The sequence below is a fragment of the Heliangelus exortis genome, chromosome 1 (genome assembly GCF_036169615.1).
Source record: "Heliangelus exortis chromosome 1, bHelExo1.hap1, whole genome shotgun sequence".
Lineage (NCBI taxonomy): Eukaryota > Metazoa > Chordata > Aves > Apodiformes > Trochilidae > Heliangelus > Heliangelus exortis.
The window spans coordinates 62,295-86,700 of record NC_092422.1 but is presented as its reverse complement, the minus strand read 5'-3'; the positions used below and the strand labels follow the sequence as shown (position 1 = coordinate 86,700).

General features: G+C 60.9%; 1 protein-coding gene and 1 long non-coding RNA gene across 2 annotated transcripts; both read right to left on the bottom strand.

Annotated features, from left to right (window-relative positions):
• Positions 1-1,518: 1,518 nt before the first annotated feature.
• LOC139799711 (beta-arrestin-1) lies at positions 1,519-24,106 on the bottom strand. Its single transcript, XM_071752008.1, has 16 exons — positions 23,310-24,106; positions 14,260-14,290; positions 13,192-13,252; positions 12,201-12,245; positions 10,604-10,800; positions 9,771-9,830; positions 9,588-9,655; positions 8,483-8,618; positions 8,072-8,156; positions 7,898-7,970; positions 6,243-6,380; positions 5,969-6,052; positions 4,980-5,003; positions 3,546-3,616; positions 2,870-2,921; positions 1,519-1,889 (listed from the first exon to the last, which is right to left on the bottom strand). Exons 1-16 carry the CDS (start codon positions 23,327-23,329, stop codon positions 1,778-1,780), a joined length of 1,257 nt encoding a protein of 418 aa, XP_071608109.1. The 5' UTR covers positions 23,330-24,106; the 3' UTR covers positions 1,519-1,777.
• On the bottom strand, positions 8,715-9,579 carry LOC139799775 (uncharacterized). Its single transcript, XR_011727469.1, has 3 exons — positions 9,204-9,579; positions 9,022-9,117; positions 8,715-8,935 (listed from the first exon to the last, which is right to left on the bottom strand). It is a non-coding gene; the product is annotated as an uncharacterized lncRNA (long non-coding RNA).
• Positions 24,107-24,406: the final 300 nt, after the last annotated feature.

Here is a 24,406-nt window from a genome sequence, read left to right as displayed (position 1 = left end):
CAGAGGGGGGCTCAGCTCTACAACACCCCCCAACCACCCACCCACCCATCTCCAGACATGAGAGGGACCCTTCTCCCCCCCTTGGGTTGCTTCTCAGACAATGCTGACTGCAACAGCACAACAAACAGGAAGGAGGAGCTCTTGGGTTGGTTGGGTTGGTTGGTTTGATTGGTTGGTTGGGTTGGTTTGATTGGTTGGTTGGGTTGGTGGTTGGTTGGGTTGGTTTGATTGGTTGTTTGATTGGGCTGGTTTGATTGGTTAGTTGGTTTGATTGGTTGATTGGGTTGGTTTGATTGGCTGGTTGGGTTGTTTGGTTAGTTGGTTGGGTTGACTGGTTTGGTGGTTGGTTTGGTTTGTTGGGTTGGTTTGGCTGGTTTGTTAGGTTGGTTTGACTGGTTGGTTGGGCTGCTTGGTTTGATTGGTTGGTTGGTTTGGTTTGTTGGGTTGGTTGGGTTGGTTTGACTGGATGGGCTGGTTGGTTGGGTTTGTTGGGCTGGTTGGGCTGGTTGGTTGGTTGGTTTGGTTGGTTGGTTGGGCTGGTTGAGTTGGTTGGGCTGGCTGGTTGGGTTGGGTTGGTTAGTTGGCTGGGTTGGTTGGTTGGTTGGTTGGGTGGGTTGGTTCATGGTGGGAAACCCCAGGCAGACCCTGGTGGGGGGCCCAGGGGTCCAAGGATTGGCACCACCAAACTGGGTGGCACAAGCATCAGGTAAAACAGGGGTGACACAGAGCATGACCCCTTCCCCCCCTCCCCAAAGAGGGGGGGGACAACAACCAGGGGAGCTTGGGTTGGGAGAGGGGGGCAAAGCCCTTGGTGTCACCCCGTGGGGGACATGCAGGGACCCTCCTGGGCTGAGAAGAGGTCCCTGCAGCCTCTCCCAGAGCAGGGAACCCCAGGAGGGGGTTGGGTACCCCCCCCCCACCATGCAGCCCCCCAGGACCTCTGGGGAGGTTCTCCAGGTGTCCAAGGCAATGGAGCTGAAGGAGAAACCCCCGGGGTTGGTTTGCAGAAGATTTTGGGAGGAAGAGGTGGGGGAAACGACGCCCACCCCCCCCCTGCCAGCTCCAGAACCAGGATTGGGGTGGGGGGCCCAAACCTTTGCCCAGGGGGGGGTGTCTCAAGGTCCAAGGGGTCTCTCGTGCATCCCAGGGAGGGGACACATGCGGCAGGACCGGAGAGGAGGGGACAACCAAAGGGGGTGTAGGTGCCCTTTCCCATGAGCCAGGCTGCCTAAAAACCCAAAGATTCCCCCCCTAGCCCTCCCCCTCCCCATTCTGCTGCCCCCCCCTCCCCCATCCCCAATCCCAGCCCTCTTCCCCATTCCAGTAGCAAACTGGTGAGACTGGACTTGTAGAAAAGACACGGAAGAGGCAGCTCACAGGAAAGGGCTCCGAGGGAGGGGGGAAAATTTGGGGTGGGGAGAAGGGGGGGTGAGGGGTGATGAGCAGCCCCCCCCCCTCCTTCCTCCAACCTCCAGGACCCCCTCCCTCCCTTGGGGAAACCAGCAGCTGGATGAAGAGTGAGGACACAGCAGGGCTGGAAGGTTATAATTGATGTCACCATCCGCAGACAGGTTCCCAAAAACCCAAGAAAACTCCCCAAATGAATCATGATACAAAAAAAAAAAAACAAAAACCAAAAAACCCCAAACCCCATAATAATAATACCCAACAAACAAACAAACAAACAAAGAAGCCGGAGGCGTGGGGAGGAGTTCCTGGAGAGTTACTCGAGGTGGGGGGGTGAGGAGGAGGAGGAGGAGGAGGAGGGGGTGGTCGCTTATCTGTCGTTGAGCTGGGGGGAGTTTGTCCTCTCCTCCTCCTCCTCTTTGTCGTCCTTCATGCCCTTGAGTCGCTGGCGGGCGAAGTCTTCGAAGACGATGTCGTCGTCACTGCGGGGACACGGGGCACAGAGGTTTTACAAAAAAGGGGGGGAAATTCAATTGCCCACCCCCCACCCCATCCCTGGAAGTCCTGAAGGCCAAGCTGGGTGAGGTTTGGAGCACCCTCCCTGGCCATGGGGTGGGGTTGGATGAAGGTCCCTCCAACCCAACCCAACCCAACCCAACCCAACCCAACCCAACCCAACCCGACCCAAAGGTCTCTGATTCCAAACTATTCCCTGATTCCATGATTTTTATCAAAGGGGGTGCACACCACCAGCCCAGAACTTAATTTTTTTTTTTTGTGTGTGTGGGGGAGGGAACCCAATGCAAGACCATCCCACCAAGAGTGGTCCCACCTCCTCCCCATCAGCAGTTTGGGCTGAAAACCCCAACTTTCAGCCTCGCTTTTCAAAGCTTTACCAATTCTTACCCCCACCCCTCCCACCCCAAATAAAGCCCCTGAATTCGTTGCCCCCCCCCTCCCCGATTTACTCAGCTCCTCAGCAACCACACTGCACAACAACAACAAAAAAAAACCCCAACAAACCTCCCCAATCCCCCCCTTTTTTTTTTCCAGAAAAGCTGAATTTAGGGATTAACCCAACGGGTCCAACGTGACCACGGAATTAACACCCCCACCCCCCCAAGGACCATCCCACCCCCCAACCCCCCCCACGGCACAAAGCGGGCGATTTCTTACTGCGTTTTCTTCTGATTTTTAAATTGTTTTGGGTTTTTTTTAGAGGGGGGGGGAGGAGAAGCCATGCAGGGAGATGGAAAAGGGAGGGAGAGAAGAGAGAGGGGCAGGGAGTGCGTTAGGGGTCAGTGACCATCCCATGTTCATGAGTTAGAGGGGGGGGTGACAGTGACAAACCCTTCCCATTCCCACACAAGACACTCTCCCCCCCCCACCTCCCAACCTCACCCTAGGGTGGGGGTGATTTAAATTCGGGGGTTTTGGGGTTTTTTTTTGGGGTGTTTCTTACTTTGTGTCAAGCTCTATCAGGTTTGTATCTATGGGGGCTTCGTGCTCTGGAACTGGAGAGAAGGGAAAGGCAGAGTGGGGTCAGTCACCCAGGGGGGGGACACACGTGTCACCCGTGTCCCACGATGACCCCCCCCCCCCAACACACCCCGGGGTGATAGAGGTCACTCCCCCCTCACCCAACCCCCATGGGACCTTCTGCCCTGGATTCAATGGGACCCTCAGAAGAGTCACAGATTTAGGTACCCGGGGGGGGGGACACATGTCACCCGTGTTCCACCAGGTCCCTATGGCCCCCCCAACACACCCCAGGGTGATGGGGGTCACCCCCCCTCCCCCAAACCCCATGGGATCTTCTGCCCTGGGTTTGATGGGACCCTCAAAATCTCCATCAGGCAGCAGGAGCCACAGATTTAGGTACCCAGGGGGGGGACACACGTGTCACCCGTGTCCCACCAGGTCCCTATGACCCCCCCAACACACCCCAGGGTGATGGAGGTCACCCACCCTCCCCCAACCCCCATGGGATCTTCTGCCCTGGGTTTGATGGGACCCTCAGAAAAGCCACAGATTTATGTGGGGGGGGATGCTCTCTGCACCTACCCCCACCCCCCCCCCAGAAAAAAAACCCCAAACCACCTCAAAATGGGGGTCCTGGAGATGGAGGGGGCACTCACCATCCCGATGTGCTGGTTCCTCCTTGGGTTTGGGATGCATCAGCGTGAAGGGCAACTCCACTGCCACGTCACTGGTGGGAACATTTGGGGGGTGGGGGGGAGTTTAAGGAGGTGGGGGGGGGAGAACAAACCCCAACCCCCCCCCTTCAGCTGCTGAGGAGACCCTAAAACTGCGTTAAAAAAACCCAAAACCTTCACAGAGCTTCTTGCTGGAGCTTGACCTGGGGGGGTGGGATCAGCACAAAAAAAAAAAGCTGTGTGTGGGGGGGGGGGTGGGAAAAGCTGAGCCCTGGGGGGGGCTGGGGGGGATCAGGGTGGTGAAAAAATCTGAGGTTTAGCAGCTCAGCAGCAGCTGCAGAGCCAAATCCCCCCCTGAGCCCCCCCCGGGGTTTGGGCAGAGCCACGTGAATGGAGGGGGTGCAGTGAGTTTGTCGGTGCTCAGCAGGAAGGGGACGGGGGGGTTGGGACATCCTGAAGTGTCCCCAGTGTCCCCCAGGAATGGCAAAGGGGCACCAGGATCCCCCCGTGGGATTCTCCTCCCCAGGGCTGGAGGTGCTCAGCTCCCCAAGAAGCCACCCCCAGGCTCCACTCAGCGACCCCGGCAGCACCCACGGGTGCAACGTGGGAGAAGTCAACGTGGGAGGATGACTCGGTGGGCGTCAACCCAAGGGTCAACTCTGCAGGGGGCAACCTGCACCGGTCAGGTCTACGGGGGTCACCCCTGAAGAGGTCAACTCTGCAGGGGGCAACCAACACTGGACAAGTCTGTAAGGGTCAACTCAACTCTACACAGGTCAACCTGCACCGGGGAGCTCAACGTGGGTCATCCCTACACGGGTCAACATCCACTGGACAACTCAACATGGGTCAACTCTACACAGGTCAACCAACACTGGGGAGCTCGACATGGGTCAACCCTACAGGGGTCAACTCTACTCATGTCAATGTCCACTGGACAACTCTACAGGGGTCAACCTACACTGGACAAGTCTGTAAGGATCAACTCAACTCTACAGAGGTCAACTAACACTGGAGAGCTCGACATGGGTCAACATCCACTGGACAACTCAACATGGGTCAACTCTACATGGGTCAACCTACACTGGAAAGGTCCACATGGGTCAACCCTACAGGGATCAACCCTCCATGGGCCAACTCCACAGAGGTGAACTCTGTGTGGGTCACCCTGCCCAGGACAGCTCAGTGTGGGTCAGCCCTACACGGGACACACAACGGGGGCCAACTCTACGTGGGTCAACTCCATGAGGTCAACCCCACGTGGGGCAACACAGCTCGTTTGATGTTGTTATTGTTACTCTTTAATGATCTCCTCAATGGTGGCATCTTGGGGACAAGCATGGGGTTGGGGTGGCAGAGGAGGGGACAGAGGGGAGGTTGTGGCAGCCATTTTGGGGGGAGCATCATGGGGGTTACCTGGAGGCGAGGTCTCCCAGGAGGCTGGTGGGGGTGAAAGGAGAGACCACATGAGTGACCATCCCGCAGGACACGTGTCCCCCCCATGTCCCCTCCACGTCCCCCACACACTGCTGAGTCCCGAGGGAGCTTTGGGGGGGTGATGGGGCTCATCCACAACGTGGAAGGCCATGAGGAGAGCCCCATCCTGCTGCAGGGACTGCAGGACAGAGGAGGGGGCGAGCAGGGTCCCCAGAAATGGTCACACTGGTGTCCCCAGAAAGGGTCACACTGGTGCCCCCAGGAAGGGCCCCATTGGTGTCCCCCAAAAGGGTCACGTTGGTGTCCCCAGAAAGGGTCACATTGGTGTCCCCAAAAAGGGTCATTGGTGTCCCCAGGAAGGGTCACATTGGCGTCCCTAAGGGTCTCACTGGTGTCCTCAGAAAGGGTCACATTGGTGTCCTCAGAAAAGGCCACACTGGGGTCCCCAGAAAGGGTCTCACTGGTGTCCCCAAGGGTCACATCGGTGTCCCCAGAAAGGGTCTCACTGGTGACCCCAGAAAGGGTCACATTGGGGTCCCAAGAAAAGGCCATGCTGGGGTCCCCAGAAAGGGCCACATTGGTGTCCCCAGAAAGGGTCATTGGTGTCCCCAGAATGGGGCACATTGGTGTCCCCAGAAAGGGTCACATTGGGGTCCCTAGAGAGGGTCTCACTGGTGTCCCCAGAAAGGTCCACATTGGTGTCCCCAGAAAGGGTCACACTGGGGTCCCCAGAAAAAGCCAAGCTGGTGTCCCCAGAAAGGGGCATTTGTGTCCCCAGAGAGGGTCACATGGGTGTCCCCAAAAAGTGTCACATTGGTGTCCCCAGAAAGGGTCACACTGGTGTCCCCAGGGGCCCCACTGGTGTCCCCAGAAGGGGTCCTCTCGCCCCTCACTGGGATCTGCTGCATTTCAGGTCCTGGGTGCAGCCCCCTGGCAGGGGGCAGGGGTTGTCCCCACGGCTCACTCACCCTCCTCGTGACACCACCAGCTTCACCTTCACCTTGTAGGACACGATGATTCCCAGGATCTCCTTGTTGGCTCCGTCCCTCAGCCTGGAGGGGGAACCAGGGGGGGCTCAACGAGGAGACAAAGCCCCCCACCCCAAATCCCGCACCCAAAGGTCTCCCCGGCCGCTCCCTCCCCTCTCGGACCCAGGGTGCTGGGTGCCCCCCAGGGCTCGGTGCTCTGCCCGGGGGAGGCAGAAGGGGGGCACAAGGACCCCCGGGGGTGCTGGGGGCTCACAGGGTGCTGGAGGCCAGGTTGGTGTCCTCGTGCTTCAGCTTCCCGTCCAGCGCCAGCCCCCGCTTCTCCCGGTTGTTGGCCAGGAACGGGGTGAGGGTGTAGACTTTGCAGAACGTGGAGCTGGGGGCCACCATGTCACTGGGGACAACGGGACAACAGTCCAGTGGTCACCTTCAGACAGGGCCCCAGCTCCACCCCGTCCCTGACACGCCCATGGATCAACACAGACATCTCCACCCCATCCTGGTGATCATCCTGATCCCATCCTGGTGATCATCTCCATCCCATCCTGGTGATCATCCCCATCCCAATCTAGTGATCATCTCCATCCCATCCTGGTGAACATCTCCATCCCTGTCTAGTGAACATCTCCACCCCATCCTGGTGATCATCTCCACCCCATCCTGGTGATCATCCTGATCCCATCCTGGTGATCATCTCCATCCCATCCTGGTGAACATCTCCATCCCAATCTAGTGATCATCCCCATCCCATCCTGGTGATCATCCTGATCCCATCCTGGTGATCATCTCCACCCCATCCTGGTGAACATCTCCATCCCATCCTGGTGATCATCCCAATCCCATCCTGGTGATCATCCCAATCCCATCCTGGTGATCATCTCCACCCCATCCTGGTGATCATCTCCATCCCGGTGATCATCTCCACCCCATCTTGGTGAACATCTCCATCCCATCCTGGTGATCATCTCCATCCCAGTCTAGTGAACATCTCCACCCCATCCTGCTGATCATCTCCATCCCATCCTGGTGAACACCTCCATCCCATCCTGGTGAACATGTCCATCCCATTCTGGTGAACATCTCCATCCCATCCTGGTGAACATCTCCATCCCAATCTAGTGATCATCTCCATCCCATTCTGGTGAACATCTCCATCCCAACTCCAGACCCAGCTCAGATACCTCCATACAAGCACCAGCCCCATGAACATCCCCACCCTCACCCCACCCTTGTGACCATCCCCATCCCAAGCCCACCCTGGTGACAAGCCCCACCCTAACCCCACCCTGGTGACCATCTCCATCCCAAGCCCACCCTGGTGACAATCTCTACTCTAACCCAACCCTGGTGACCATCCCCATCCCAATCCCACCCTTGTGACCATCCCCATCCCAATCCCACCCTTGTGACCATCTCCATCCCAATCCCACCCTTGTGACCATCTCCATCCCAAGCCCACCCTGGTGACAATCTCTATCCCAATCCCACCCTGGTGACCATCTCCATCCCAATCCCACCCTGGTGACAATCTCCACCCTCACCCCACCCTCCTGACCATCTCCATCCCATTCCCACCCTACTGACCATCCCCATCCTAACCCCACCCTGGTGACCATCCCAATCCCACCCTGGTGACCATCCCCACCCTAACCCCCACCCTGGTGACCATCCCCACCCTAACCCCCCCCCGGTGACATCTCCCTCTGGCCAGGGGGACCTGGGAGGTTCCACCCCTCCGGATGCCACCCAAGAGGAATCTCAGGAATCTCTCCCCACCCTCCCTTTCTCCGGCCACACCATCCCCATCCCACCGCTCCCAAAGTTCTGCACAGGGCCAGGAGTCCCCCAGGGCTCCTCCGAGGTCCCCCCCAAGGTGTCCCCTGAGGACGTCCCCAAGCTGCTGGCACTCACTCCGCGTCCTCCACGGCCACGGGGCACTTGTACTGGGCGGTGTTGAAGAGGCAGATGTCCGCGTACTGGCGCACTGGGGCGAGGTGGAGACACGGGGGGGGGGTCAGGGAGGGTCCCCACGGGGAGGGGACAGCAGCTGGAGGGTTCTGCCTCGGTTTCCCCGAGGTTCCTCACCTGAGATTTTGATCTTCTTCACCGTTTTGTTGGTGTTGTTGGTGACGTGGACGTTGACGCTGATGGGTTCCCCGTGGTAGTAAATCTACAGGGAGGGGGCAAAGGAGGGAGGGGGGGGACAGTGAGGTCCCCAGAAAGGGCCACATGGGTGTCCCCAAAAAGTGTCACATCGGGGTCCCCAGAAAGGGTCAGGCTGGTGTCCCCAAAAAGTGTCACATCGGGGTCCCCAGAAAGGGTCAGGCTGGTGTCCCCAGAAAGGGTCTCACTGGTGTCCCCAGAAAGGGTCAGGTTGGTGTCCCCAGAAAGGGTCTCAGGGTGTCCCCAGAAAGGGCCACACTGGGGTCCCCAGAATGGATCTCACTGGTGTCCCCCGCCACCCCCTCCGGGGTCACCTCCCCAGCCCTCGCCCACCTCCTTGTCCAGGGAAGCCTCGAGGTGCAGGGGTTTGTCAGACATCAGGAACTGCCGGGTGGTCTCTGCCATGGGCTGGGGGCCGGGGCGCTCCGGAGCGTATTGGACCTTCCGGATCACCAAGCGCACGGAATTCCTGGGGACGGGGACAGGAGAGGTCGGGGGTCCGCCCAGGACCTGCTCCTTGGCCCTTTTTGGGGGCCAGGAGTGTCAATTTGGGGCCCCGCAGAAGGGTTTGGGCTCCTTCCCCACGGAGCAGAGGTGGAACCTCCAGCCCAACCCTGCCCCATCCCAACGCTGGAAAGGATGGATCTCCATCCCATCCCTAACCTGAAGGACATCCCAGCCCCAGATGGAGGACATCTCCATCCCAGCCCAAGATGGAGAACATCTCCATCCCAACCCAACCTGAAGGACATCCCAGCCCCAGATGGAGGACATCTCCATCCCAGGCTCAGCAGGGGGACAGCTCTGTCCCAACCCAAGCCTGGAGAACATCTCCATCCCAGCCCCAGGCTGGAGAACATCTCCATCCCAACCCAAGCCTGAAGGACATCCCAGCCCCAACCTGGAGAACATCCCACCTGAAGGACATCTCAATCCCAATCTGAAGGACACGTCCATCCCAACCCAACCTGGAGAACATCTCCATCCCAGCCCCAGGCTGGAGAACATCTCCATCCCAACCCCAGATGGAGAACAACTCAATCCCAACCCTAACCTGGAGAACATCTCCATCCCAACCCAACCTGAAGGACACCTTCATCCCAGCCCCAACTGGTAAACATCTCCATCCCAACCCAACATGATGGACACCTCCATCCCAACCCTAACCTGAAGGACACCTCCATCCCAACCTGAAGGACACCTCCACCCAAGGCCCAGCCCCACGCTGGTGAACATCACCTCACCTCCATCCCCAGCCCAACAAACATCCCTGTCCTGACCCCACTGTGGAGGACACCCCTATTCCAGCCCTGGCACGGAGGGGATCTCCATTCCAGTTCCATCCTGGAGGTCACCTCCATCCCATTCCCATCTCCAGGTTGGGGTTGTCCTTTGCCCCCCCGGGGGATGCTGCTCCCACCTGGATGGATCTTCTCACCTCTTGTGGATTTTCTCCTCCAGGTTCTCTGCACAGAAAGCTTTCACCTCATAGTCCACACCACAAGCCTGGAGACCAGGATGGGGAAGAGGAGGAGTTGGAGAAGCCTCTTCCCAACGCCCCCCCCCCCCACCAGCTGGACCTGGACCTGGACCTGGACCTGGACCTGGACCTGGACCTTACCTTCCCCGTGTCCTCTGGGCCTGGCTGCAGCGTCACGGAGCAAGGCAGGTTGGGGGGGATCTGGGGGGACAGGGCAGGAGGTCAGGAGGGGGGCTGGGACCCCCGTGGTGCCACCACCCTGGTCATACTCAGGGCAGGGACCTTCATGCCTCAGTTTCCCCACTGGTGGGTGGTTTCTCCTCCCAGGTATGAAGATCCACCATCCACAGCTGGAGCTTCAGCATGGCTGGCAACACCTCAAACCCTAAACCATGACCCTACAGGACCCTGATGTCCCCAGGGTGGGTCACCATCCCTTCCACCATACAAAGCTCCATCTTCATCATAGGTGGCAACACCTCAACCCCCCCTGACCCTACAGGACCCTGATGTCCCCAGGGTGGGTCACCATCCCTTCCACCATCTAAGGCTCCATATTCATCATAGGTGGCAACACCTCAACCCCCCCCTGACCCTATGTGACTCTGATGTCCCCAAGATGGGTCACCATCCCTTCCACCATACAACGCCCCATATTCATCATGAGTGGCAACACCTCAATCCCCAACCATGACCCTACAGGACCTTGATTGTCCCCTGGGTCGGCAACACCTCAACCCCTGAACCATGACCCTACAAGACCCCGATGTCCCCAGGGTGGGTCACCATCCAAAGCTCCATCTTCATCATGGGTGGCAACACCTCAACCCCTGAACCATGACCCTACAGGACCCTGATGTCCCCTGGGTCACCCTCCCTTCCACCATCCAATGAGTGGCAACACCTCAACCCCCAACCATGACCCTCCAGGCCCCGCTGTCCCCCTCCCAGCACCCAGGAGCAGTGTCCCCCACCTCGAAGGTGAAGGGGTAGGCGTGCTCGCCCAGCTTCTTGATGAGCCTCTCCTGCAGCCTGGTCAGGGGCTTCTTCTCCTCGGGCAGGGGGGGGAAGGCCTGGGTGTTGGCCACGAACAGGTCCTTGCGGAACGTCAGGCCCAGCACGTCCAGGTCCTCCCGGCCGTAGCGGAAGGCGCAGGTCAGGGTGACAAAGACTGGGGAGGGGGACAAGGGGGAGGGGGGTGACGAGGTGGCATCGTGGGCTGGTGGCCACCAGGGTATTATGGGGTGGCGGCACAGTGCGGTGACACCCCGGCACGGTGGTGTTAGGGGGGTGGTGGCGTCATGGAGCGGGGACATCATGGCATGGGGACATCATGGCATGGGGACATCGTGGTGTGGGGGCATCACCAGCATGGGGACATCACGGCATGGGGACATCATAGCATGGGGACATCGTGGTGTGGGGACATCACCAGCATGGGGACATCACTAGCATGGGGACATCAGGGCATGGGGACATCGTGGTGTGGGGACATCACCAGCATGGGGACATCAGGGCATGGGGACATCATAGCATGGGGACATCGTGGTGTGGGGACATCACCAGCATGGGGACATCACCAGCATGGGGACATCACCAGCATGGTGACATCAGGGCATGGGGACATCGTGGTGTGGGGACATCGTGGTGTGGGGACATCACCAGCATGGGGACATCACGGTGTGGGGACATCATAGCATGGGGACATTGTGGTGTGGGGACATCACCAGCATGATGGCATCATGGTATAGTGACATCATAACATGGGGACACCGTGGTGTGGGGACATCACCAGCATGGTGGCATCATGGTATAGTGACATCATAGCATGGGGACATCATGGCACGGGGACATCACCAGCATGGTGGCATCACAGTGTGGTGGCACCGTGATGTAGTAATAAAATGGCATGGGGACATCACCAGCATGGGGACATCACCAGCATGGGGACATCATGGTGTGGTGGCATCAAGGTACAGCAGTGTCATGATTTGGTGGCACCACTGATATGATGGCATCATGGCATGGTGGTGTCATGGCATGGTGACACCGTGGTGTGGTGGCATTCATGGTATAGTGACACCATAGCATGGGGACATCACCAGCATGGTGGCATCAGGGCATGGTGACATCATGGCTTGGTGACATTATGGCATGGTGACATCATGCACGGTGACATCATGCACGGTGACATCCTGTCACTGTGACATCATGGCTTGGTGACATCATGCAGGGTGACATCATGCATGGTGACATCATGGCACAGTGACATCATGCACAGTGACACCATGCATGGTGACATCACGGCTTGGTGACATCATGGCTTGGTGACACCACGGTTCACCCCAGTCCCAGGGAGGTCCCATGCTGGGGACACAGGACCACAGCCCGGGGACCCGCCAGATGCCCCATGGGACACCCAGCACAGGACCCTTTGTCCCCGAGGGGGCTGAGAAATGTCACCCGAGGGCCCAGAGATGGCAGCAGCAGGACAGGGTGGCACGGGGCCACCAACCACCCCCCGTGGCGGTGTCACCTCCGTGTCCCCAGGGACCCCCGGGCACCCTTTACCTTTGCGCTCCTTCAGGTACTCGGGGTCCACCAGCACCACCCCATCTGCAAGGGAAGAGGGGTCAGGGGACACGGGGGGACACGGGGACATAGGGGGGGACAGGGAGGACGTGGGGGGGACAGGGGGACACGTGGGACAGGGGGACAGGAGGGACACAGGGGGACAGGGGGGACATGGAGGGGATGGGGGGACGGGGGGGGACACAGGGGGACAGGGGGACATGGGGAGGACAGGGAGGACACGTGGGACAGGGGGGACACAGGGGGGACAGGGGGACACAGGGGACAGGAGGGGGACAGGAGGGACACAGGGGGACAGGAGGGACACGGGGGACACAGGGGGGACAGGGGAACATGGGGGATAGGAGGGACACGGGGTGGACAGGGGGACACAGGGGGACAGGGGAGGACACATGGGCCAGGGGGGCCATGGGGGGGCCAGGGGGACACAGGGGGGACAGGGGAACATGGGGGAAACGGAGGGGATTGGGGGACAGGGGGGGACACAGGGGGACACAGGGGGACAGGAGGGACATGGGGGGGACATGGGGGGGACAGGGGAACATGGGGGATAGGAGGGACATGGGGGGGACATGGGGGACACGGGGGCAACACACGGCAGGAGCAGGAGGAGGACGTTGGTCAGGGGGACACGGTGCCAGGGGGAGGTGGCAGCAGGGACAGGACATGCCAGCAGAGCTGGGGGGACACACCAGCACCCGGATGGTGGCAGTGCCACCAGGTGTCCCCAAGGCATCTCCCAAGGGTGGTCCCGTTCCCCAGGAACCTCCCACCCACGGAAGCTCAAGGGACCCCAACCCACCCAGGGGCATCCCCCCCACCCACTGTGTCCCCCTCCCCCACACTGTGTCCCCCTCCCCCAGACTGTGTCCCCTCCCCCAAACTGTGTCCCCCTCCCCCACACTGTGTCCCCTCCCCCAAATTGTGTCCCCCTCCCCCACTGTCCCCCCTTCCCCCAGGTCCCACGTACCCACGGGATCCACCACGTCGATGTGATCCACGAAATCCCTTTTCCCAAGGTAGACAGTGAGCTGGAGGGGGGACAGGGACATCCTCAGCTCTGGTGTCCAGCAGGGCTCTCAGGGGGGGCCTGGGGTCCCCCCCACCCCCAGGTCCCCACGTGCCACCACCCGGTGGGTGGCTGGGGCACCCCAAAGCCCAGAGCCCCCCCAGATGGCTCCAGGTTTGGTGGCACCTGAGGGACACTTGACATCCAGAGGACATTTGGGTCAGGGCCCACCTGGCACCTCATGGCTTTGTCCCCATGGCTTTGTCCCCATGGATTTGTCCCCATTGGGTTTGTCCCCCACGGATTTGTCCCCATAGATTTGTCCCCATTGGGTTTGTCCCCATAGGTTTGTCCCCATGGCTTTGCCCCCATGGATTTGTCCCCATAACTTGTCCTCATGGCTTTGTTCCCATGGACTTGTCCTCATGGGTTTGTCCCCATTGGGTTTGTCCCAATTGGGTTTGTCCCCATGGCTTTGTCCCCATAGATTTGTCCCCATGGATTTGTCCCCATTGGGTTTGTCCCCATGGACCCTGACCCCAGGCAAAGCCCAGAACCCCCCCAGATGGCTCCAGGTTTGGTGGCACCTGAGGGACACTTCACATCCAGAGGACATTTGGGTCAGGTCCCACCTGGCACCCCATGGCTTTGTCCCCATGGCTTTGTCCCCACTGGGTTTGTCCCCATGGACTTGTCCCCATGGCTTTGTCCCTATTGGATTTGTCCCCATGGATTTGTCCCCATTGGGTTTGTCCCCACAGGTTTGTCCCCATTGGGATGTCCCCATGGCTTTGTCCCCATGGCTTTGTCCCCATGGCCCTGACCCCAGGCAGAGCCCAGAACCCCCCCAGATGTCTCCAGGTTTGGTGGCACCCGAGGGACATTGGGGTCCAGATGAAGTCCCAGCTGTCCCCCCGTGGCCCCCGTGTTCACATCCATGTCCCCCCTCCTGGATGTGCCCCCTGTGTGTGTGGGGGAGGTGTCACCCCACAGGGTCACCGTGTCCCCCGTGTCCCCCCCACTCCTTACCTTCCCGTTGGGACTGGCTTTCTTAAACACCCTGGAAAAGAGCAGAGAGAGGGGGGGCTGGGGGTCAGCGGCTGGAGGGCACCCATGGGTGCTCCTCACCCCACCCCACAGCACCCCCGGGACCCTGTGGGGACACAGGTGGCACCCATCCTGTCCCCAGGTGGCACACAAGGGACCTGGCGTGCAAGGTGCGGTGCAAAGGCCCTGTGGTGCAAGGTGCAGTGCAAAGGCCCCATGGTGCAAGGAGCAGTGCAAGGTGCAGTGCAAGGTGCAGTACAAGGCCCTGTGCAAGTTGCAGTGCAAGGTGCAGTGCAAGGTGCAGTGCAAGGTGCAGTGCAAGGCCCTGTGCAAGGCCTTGTGCAAGGTGCAATTCAAAGTCCAGTGCAAGGTGCAGTGCAAGGTGCAGCACACGATGCTGTGCAAGGTGCAGTGCAAAGGCCCTGCTGTGCATGGTGCAGCACAAGGTGCAGTGCAAGGTGCAGCACACGATGCTGTGCAAGGTGCAGTGCAAGGGCCCTCTTGTGCACGTTGCATCAAAATGTGCAGTGCAAGGTGCTGTACAAGGCGCAGTGCAAGGTGCAGTGCAAAGGCCCCGTGGTGCAAGGTGCAATTCAAGGTCCAGTGCAAGGTGCAGTGCAAAGGCCCCGTGGTGCAAGGTGCAATTCAAAGTCCAGTGCAAGGTGCAGTGCAAGGTGCAGCACAAGGGCCCTGCTGTGCATGGTGCTGCATAAGGTGCAGTGCAAAATGCTGTGCATGGTGCAGTGCAAGGTGCAGCCACTGGTGCAGTGCAAGGTGTCCCCATCCCTTAGAGCTGCCCAGCCCACCACAGAACCTCCCCTGGCCCTTCCCCTTCCCTTTCATGGAAACCCAGAACTGGCTGGGTTGGAAGGGAGCTCAGAGCTCCTCAAGTCCAACCCTTGCTCCACTCCCCCCGTGGTTCCCAGCCCATGGCACTGAGTGCCACATCCAGGCTCTTTTGAAATATCTCCAGGGATGGAGAATCCACCCCTTCCCTGGGCAGCCCATTCCAATGCCTGAGCACCCTCTCCATCAAGAAATTCTTTCGAATGTCCAACCTAAACCTCCCCTGGCACAACTTGAGACCATGGCCTCTTGTCTTGCTGAGAGTTGCCTGGGAAAAGAGCCCAACCCCCCCCTGGCTCCAACCTCCTTTCAGGGACTTGGAGAGAGTGATGAGGTCTCCCCTGAGCCTCCTCTTCTCCAGCCTCAACACCCCCAGCTCCCTCAGCCCTTCCTCACAGCATTTCTGCTGGATCCCTTCCCCAGCCCAGTTGCCTCCTTTGGACCTGCTCCAGCACCTCAAGCTCCTTCCTGAGCTGAGGGGCCCAGAACTGGACACAGGACTCAAGCTCTGGCCTCCCCAGGGCTGAGCACAGGGTGCTGGGGACACAACCTGGTGCTGGGGACACATCCTGGGGACACATCCTGGTGCTGGGGGACACATCCTGGTGCTGGGGGACACATCCTGGTGCTGGGGGGACAGATCCTGGTGCTGGGGGGACAGATCCTGGTGCTGGGGGGACACATCCTGGTGCTGGGGGGACACATCCTGGTGCTGGGGGGACACATCCTGGTGCTGGGGACACACATCCTGGTGCTGGGGACACACATCCTGGTGCTGGGGACACATCCTGGTGCTGGGGACACAACCTGGGGACACATCCTGGTGCTGGGGACACATCCTGGTGCTGGGGACACAACCTGGGGACACATCCTGGTGCTGGGGACACATCCTGGTGCTGGGGACACATCCTGGGGACACATCCTGGTGCTGGGGGGACAGATCCTGGTGCTGGGGGGACAGATCCTGGTGCTGGGGACACATCCTGGTGCTGGGGGGACAACTGGGAGGTGGTGGCTCAGTCCCCAAGGGATGGGAGCAGCCCTGGATCTGCTGGGGTGTCCTGGGGTGTCCTGGGGTGTCCTTTGTCCCCAGGGCCACGCGCCAGGGTCACCTTCAAAGCCACTCCTGCACGACAAGGTGACCTCACCTGTGTCCCCATGTCAGGGTGACCCTCACCCCATGTCCCCATGCCAAGGTGACCCTCAATCTTGTGTCCCCTTGCCAAAGTGGCAAGGTGCCCTTGCCAGGGTGACCCTCACCCCCATGTCTGAGAGCCAAGGTGACCCTCAGCCCTGTGTCCCCATGCCCAGGTGACCCTCACCCCCATGTCTGACCCTCAACACATTGTCCCCATGCCCTTTGTCCCCTCACCCCCATGTCCCCATGCCAAAGTGACCCTAAATCTTGTGTCCCCTTGCTAGGGTGACCCTAATCCCCATTTCTGCCTGATAAGGTGACCTCAGCCCTGTGTCCCCATGCCCTTTGTCCCCTCACCCCCATGTCCCCATGCCCAGGTGACCCTCACCCCCATGCCTGCCTGACAAGGTGACCCTCAGTCTCGTGTCCCCTTGCCAAGGTGACCCTCAATCTTGTGTCCCCCCCAAGCCCTTTGTCCCCTCACCCCCATGCCTGTGACCAAGGTGACCTCAACCCTGTGTCCCCATGCCCAGGTGACCCTCACCCCCATGTCTCACCCTCACCACTTTGTCCCCATGCCCTTTGTCCCCTCACCCCATGTCCTCATGCCAGGGTGACCCTCACCCCTGTGTCCCCTTGTCAGGGTGACCTCACCCCATGTCTGAGAGCCAAGGTGACCCTCAATCTTGTGTCCCCCCCATGCCCTTTGTCCCCTCACCCCCATGCCTGTGCCCAAGGTGACCTCATCCCTGTGTCCACTCCCTGGTGGCAGCTTTGTCCCCAACCCCACGTGCCAGAGTGTCCCCCCCCCCCCCCCATGGCCACACGTTGGCTCCTGCAGAAGGGACAACGGTGCCAGGAGAGCTCCCGAGTGCCACCAAACCCCCCCTGGCCTGGCACAGCCCTGGGTCACCAGGACAATCATCTGCCACGTCACCCACCTGGTGTCACCCCAGGGGACAGCTGGAGGAGGTGGCATTGCTGCTGCAGGGAGCAAACTTCCACCAGCCCTGAGAGCCCAGGGACATCTCAGGAGATGGGATCCCAGGGCTGGGCAGGAGGAAGAGGAGGGTGGGGGGGACTGAGGTGCCCCCCAGCACCCCTGTGTCCCCATGTCCCTGTGTCCCCATGTCCCTGTGTCCCCACATCCCTGTGTCCCCACACCCTGGCATCACTGAGTGTCCCATTTCCCTGTGTCCTGCTGTCCCTACAGCCCCGTGTCCCCACGTCCCTGTGTCCCCACGTCCCTGTGTCCCCACGTCCGTGTCCCCATGTCCCCTACATTTCCACGTCCCTATGTCCCCACATCCCTGTGTCCCCATGTCCCAGTGTCCCATTTCTGCATCCCTGTGTCCCCATATCCCTGTGTCCCCATATCCCTGTGTCCCTGCATCCTGGTGTCCCCACATTTTTTCATCCCTCTGTCCCCAAGGGCCCTGCTTCCCTGTGTCCCCACAGCCCACAGCTCTGTCCTTGTGTCCCTACAATTCCATATCCCTGTGTCCCCGTGTCCCCATGTCCCTACACCCTGGCATCACTGAGTGTCCCATTTCCCTGTGTCCTGCTGTCCTTGCAGCCCTGTGTCCCCATGTCCCTGTGTCCCTGCATCCCTGTGTCCCCATGTCCCCCTGTCCCCGTGTCCCCCTGTCCCTGTGTCCCTGCATCCCTGTGTCCCCATGTCCCTGTGTCCCCATGTCCCTGTGTCCCCATGTCCCTGTGTCCCTGCATCCCCGTGTCCCCCTGTCCCTGTGTCCCCCTGTCCCTGTGTCCCCCTGTCCCTGTGTCCCTGTGTCCATCTCTGTCCCCACGTCCCCAGGAGCCATGGGGACCCAGCACACTCCAGCCAAGCTCTGGCTGGGGGGGTGAGTGGGGGCATCCTGAATCCTCCCTGCATCCCACCCCTCATCCCCACTGCATCCCCCTTTGCATCCTCACTGCATCCTCACTGCATCCCCATTGGATCCCACCCCACATCCCCACTGCATTCTGCATCCCCATTGGATCCCACTGGATCCCCACTGCATCCTGCACCTTCACTGCATCCCACCCCACATCCCCACTGCATTCCCACTGGATCCCCACTGCATCCCTACTGCATCCTCACTGCATCCCCATTGGATCCCACCCCACATCCCCACTGCATCCCCATTGGATCCCACCCAACTCCAGCTCCAGAGGGTGGGAAGGAGGAATCCCTGGAGCCTCCCCTGCCCCCTCCAGCCCTTCCTGGTGTCCCAAACTCTGGAGCCAGGAGGCAGGACCCGACCCTGGATGGGGTGGGGACACCCAAGTGTCACCCAACCTCGGGACGGGTCCCTCTCTCCCTCCCTTCCCGTTTTCCTGACAGGGATCTGTTCTCCTCAGGCACAAATCCAGAGCTCCCCCTTCCTCAGGAAGGATTCCAGGAAGATCTGGAGTCGAGCAGGGAATTTTTGAGAAGGATTTTGGGTTCTGGGAGGGGGACACGAGGTGGGGGGGTGGGGGTGGGGGTGATGCCATCGATTTTGTCTTGGAATAGGTGGGGGGAGAGGGTTGGAGAAGCTGGGAATTGATTCCCCCCCATCTCAGGAGGCTCTCATTAACCAGTACCTAACCAGTACCACACCTCATTAACCAGTACCTAACCAGTATCACATCTCAATAACCAGCACTGCATCTCATTAACCAGCACCTCATCTCATTAACCAGTACCACATCCCATTAACCAGTACCTAACCAGTACCACATCTCATTAACCAGCACCTCATCTCACTAACCAGTACCTAACCAGTACCACATCTCATTAACCAGCACTGCATCTCATTAACCAGTACCACATCCCATTAACCATTACCTAACCAGTACCACATCTCATTAACCAGCACTGCATCTCATTAACCAGTACCACATCCCATTAAGCAGTACCACCCCCACTAACCAGTACCACATCCAATTAACCAGCACCACATCCCATTAACCAGTACATCCCATTAACCAGTACATCCCATTAACCAGCACTGCATCTCATTAACCAGCACCACATCCCATTAACCAGTACCACACCACATTAACCAGCACACCTCATTAACCCACACTGCATCTCATTAACCAGCACTGCATCTCATTAGCCAGCACCACACCTCATTAACCAGTACCACATGCCATTAACCAGTACCACCCCCACTAACCAGTACCACATCCAATTAACCAGCACCTCATCCCATTAACCCGTACCACATCCCATTAACCAGTACCACACCTCATTAACCAGTACCACACCTCATTAACCAGTACCACATCTCATTAACCAGCACCACACCTCATTAATGAGCACTGCATTTCATTAACCAGCACTGCACCTCATTAACCAGTCCCACATCCCATTAACCAGTCCCACATCCCATTAACCAGTCTGCCCAGCCCCCCCCTCCCAGTCCCAGTCCTCAGGCAGTGAGGGCTCTGTGGGAAGGTCCCTCCCAACCTCCCGGTTCCGGGACAGCCCCGAGGAGCCGGGAGGATCCCAGAGGATCCCGGAGGATCCCAGAGGAGCCCCCGGAGCTCCCGGGTCAGCCCAGAGCAGGAGCAGCACAACAGGGGCTGGAAGGCTGCAGCAGCCCCACTGCATCTAATCCCACATCCCCACTGCATCCCAAGTGCATCCCACCCCACATTCCCACTGCATCCCATCCTGCATCTTCGCTGCATCCCACATCTGCACTGCATTCCCACTGCATCCCCACTGTGTATCCCACCCCATATCCCCACTGCATCCCATCCCATATCCCTCTTGCATCCCTGCTGCACAATCCCACATCCCAGCTGTATCCCATCCCATATCCCCACTGCATCCCATCCCATATCCCTCTTGCACCCCGCATCCCTGCTGCACAATCCCACATCCCCACATCCCAGCTGTATCCCATCCCGTATCTCCTCTGCATCCCAAATCCCAGCTGCATTCCATTCTACATCCCCACTGCATCCCACCCCACATCCCCGCTGCATCCCATCCCACATCCCTGCTGCATCCCATCCCATATCCCCACTGCATCCCATCCCACATCCCTGCTGCATCCCATCCCATATCCCCACTGCATCCCACCCCAAATCCCTGCTGCATCCCATCCCATATCCCCATTGCATCCCAGCCCGTATCCTTACTACCCCCTGCAGTGCATCCCCAGTGCAATCCCATCCCACATCCCTGCTGTGTCCCATGCCCCATCCCCACTGCATCCTGTATTCCCAGTGCAATCCCATTCCTCATCCCACTCCACATTCCAGCTGCATCCCATCCCGGATACCCACTGCATCCCATCCCAGATCCCATCCCAAATCCCTGCTGCATCCCATCCCAAATCCCCACTGCATCCCATCCCAGATCCCATCCCAAATCCCTGCTGCATCCCATCCCACATCCTCACTGCAATCCCATCCCTTCATTCCTGCTGCATCCTACCCCACATTCCAGCTGCATCCCATTCACATCCTCACTGCATCCCATCCCATCCCATCCCATCCCATCCCATCCCGGATCCCCTCCAGGCCGGGCAGCACCATCCCCTCCAATCCAGGCCGGATTTTTCCTTGGCAAGGAAGCTCCTTGGCCGGGGGATCCGGGATGTGCCTGGATCCTGCTGTTATGCCCAGAGTTTGTTCTCCAAACAGGAGCCAGGAAGCAGGAATCTCCCCCTCCCAGGGCCACCTTCCAGACACCTCCTGGAGCTCCCAGGAGGATGCAGGGGGAGCATCCCCAAGGACCTTCCCACCTTGCCCACGGGGCCACCAGCCCCAGCACCCCACTGGCCCACGGGGTCACCCCCTGGGACGAGATGGAAAGGGGGGGTTGGGATTGGGGTGGGATTGGGGTGGCATTGGGGATTTTTGGAGGAGCTGCAGCAGAGGAGGTGACGTTTGGGGCTGGCACGGGGCCCCAGGGCTGCCAGAAATTTGCCCATTTACTCCCCCCCAGCCACCTCCCCTTCCCACCACAGGAGGTTGGGGACAAGGGGACACACGGAGCCACCCCCCCCCCACACCCCCCAACACCTCTCAGCACCCCTCAAAACCCCAGGGAGCACCCACCCCCCCACCTCTCGGCACCCCACTGAACCCCAGGGAGCACCCAGGGGGCCGGGTGACCCCAAACCCGATGTCCCCAAGGAGGGGTGGGGACAGATACAGAATCCCCCCCACCAAAAAAAAAAACCCAAACTGGGGGGACCGCAAGCTGGCACCCAAAGGATCAGCAGGAACGATGGTTTTGGGGGGGGAAAGTCAACACCAATCCCCCCCCCCCCTGTGGTTTTGGGATAAATCCCAAGAGATTTAGGGCTGGAGCTCCAAAAGGGAATTGGGGGGGGGATGATTTGCCTGACCCCCACCCCTGGGTGCTGCCAGACTATGGGGACATCACACACAAACACCCCCCAACCCCACCCCGGGCACCCCAAAACCTCCTGGGCTTGAACCACCTGCATCCCAGGAAGGACCCAATGGGTGCTCCAAAAGGGGGGGTCCCCCCCCAGCCCCCCAGTCTAAGGGTGGGGGGGGTGCTCACCCACTCCAGGGGTGCAACGTGCTGGTTCTGGAGAATTTGGGGTGCTGAGCTGGGAGGGGGGAGGGGTCAGGGTGCTGTCACCCACATCCTGAGGGGCAACCCCCAGTGAGCCTCTTTGCCACCCCCCAGTCCCCCCCCCAATGCAGGGGGTGTGGGGGGGTCAGTGGGAGAACCCCTCAAAACTCATCCCAGCCCCCCAAAACGCTGCAGCCTTTCTGGAAGCTTCTGCCAAAATAGGGTTGGATCCCCCCCCCCCCATTCCCCTCCTAGGGGGGACAGTGGTGACATGGGGGGGGACAATGGTGACATCGGCCACCTGGAGCACCCCAGGTGACATGGAGGGGACCGAGGAGGGGGGGTGCCAACCCCCCACCCCCCTGAATCTGCCCACTGCTCGTGGGGGCTGAGCAGGAGCACCCCAAAACCACCCGTGATGGGGAGACCCAGGGGACACGGGGGGGGGGACACAGAGAATTAACCCCTCAGTCACCCCAGAGGTGGCCGGGGAGGGGGTGTCACAGAAGACACCCCCAGACCCCCCAGTGCCAGGGGTTGGGGGGGTCACCGGGGTCTCCCCTGGGGTCCCAAAATCTCTTTCCTGGGGTGGGTCAGTGCAGGGGGGGCCCTGGGTAATGTGGGGTCACGGGGGACCCCAAAAAATGGTGACAGCCACCCTGGTGCCCCCCCCTGGGAACCGAGGGTCCCCCATTGCCACAGGGGTCCCTGAAAGGTGACAGCCCCCTGGTGACCCCCCCGGGACAGAGGTGTTGGGGACAGTCCCCGTGTCCCCAGGCACCCGCTCCTCAACCCCCCCACAACACCACGGGGGGAAGGGGGAGGGGGTCCGGTGCCTTCTCTGGGGGGCACCCCAGGCTCCCACCCGAACCACGAGCTGGGGAGACCCCCCCAAAATAAAACACCCAACACCCCCCCCTCCCCCAGACTCCATAACCCCTCAGAGCCCCGGGTTGGGGTGCAGGGGGGGCTGTGCCACCCCCTGGGGGTCTCCATGACCCCCGGGACCCCCCCATTTCCCCACGGCCTCAAAGCCCCCCCTTGTGGGGACCCCCCCCAGCCGAAAGGGGTTGGAGGGGGGGAACCCAGATGTTGTGGCTCAGGCAGGGCTGTGCCACCCCCTGGGGGTCCCCACGACCCTCGGGACCCCCCCTTTCCCCACTGTCCCCCGGTGGGGACCCCCCAGGGGCACCCAGATGTTGTGGCTCAGGCGGGGCTGTGCCACCCTCCGGGGGTCCCCACGACCCCCGGGACCCCCCCATTTCCCCACGGCCTCAAAGCCCCCCCTTGTGGGGACCCCCCCAGCCAAAAGGGGTTTGGGGGGGGGGGGCACCCAGATGTTGTGACTCGGGCCGGGTGCGGGGCAGGGTGCGGGGCAGGGTGCGGGGCGTTCCGGGATTTCCTCCCCCCCCCTCTCCCCCCGCCACACCGGGGGCTGCCACCCCCCCCAGGGGTGTCCCGGGGGTGCCCCCCCCGTGCTCGCCCCCCACTCACCGGGTGCCTTTGTCTCCCATGGCCCCGCAGATCCCCCGGGAAGCTCCAGCGGGAAGCGCCGGGCGGGCTTGGAAAATTACTGGCTGGATGGTGGAGGGAGAGGCGGCGGCAGCGGGGCGGGCGCTGGGCTCGGTACGGCCGGGAAACGGCCCGGTTCGGTGCGGCTGGGTTCGGTTGGGCTCGCCCAGGCTCGGCTGGGCTCCGCTCGGTTGCGCTTGGCTGGGTTCGGCTCGGCTCGGCTCGGCTGGGTTGGGCTCGGCTGGGTTCGGGTCGGCTCGGTTCGGTTCGGCTCGGCTGGGTTGCGTTGGTCTCGGCTGGGTTCGGCTGAGCTCGGGTTGGCCGGGTTCGGTTGGGCTCGGTTCGGATGGGTTGCGTTGGGCTCGGCTCGGCCCGGTTTGGCTGGATTCAGTTGGGTTCGGCTTGGCCCGGTTTGGCTGGGTTCGGTTGGGTTCGGCTTGGCTGGGTTCGGTTGGGCTCGGCTCAGCTTGGCGGGGTTCGGCTCGGATGGGTTCGGCTCGGATGCGTTCGGCTGGGCTCGGATGGGTTCGCCTCGTCTGTGTTCCGTTGGGCTCGGCTGCGTTCGGTTCGGTTCGGCTGCGTTCGGTTCTGCTGGGTTCAGCCCCGCTCGGCTGCGCTCGGTTCGGTTGGGTTCCGCTGGGCCGGGTTGGGTTCCGCTCGGCCCCTCCTCGGTTCGGTTCCGCCTCGGCCCGGCCCGATCCGGTGCGGGCGCTGCCGCCACCGCCACCGCCCCCGAGCGGGCCCCGGGGCGGGGGCGGGCGGCACGACGGGGCCACACGGGTGGGGGGGGGGACAAGGAGGGGGGGGACAGGAACCGGAGGGGGGGGCGGGGGGGGAGGAGGAGGAGGAGGAGGAGGAGGAGGAGGAGGAAGGATGGGGGGGGGGGGTGAGGGGGGGTGGGAGGGGGCGGAACGGGGGCGGGAAAGGGGGGGGGGGCACAGAGGGGACACGGCGCCCCCTGGTGCACGCGGAGGGGAGGGGGACATGGGGGGGGGCATTGGGGGGGGACATTGGGGGGGGACAGTGGGGGGGGGACATTGGGGGGGGCAAAGGGGGGGACAGTGGGGGGGAATTGAGGG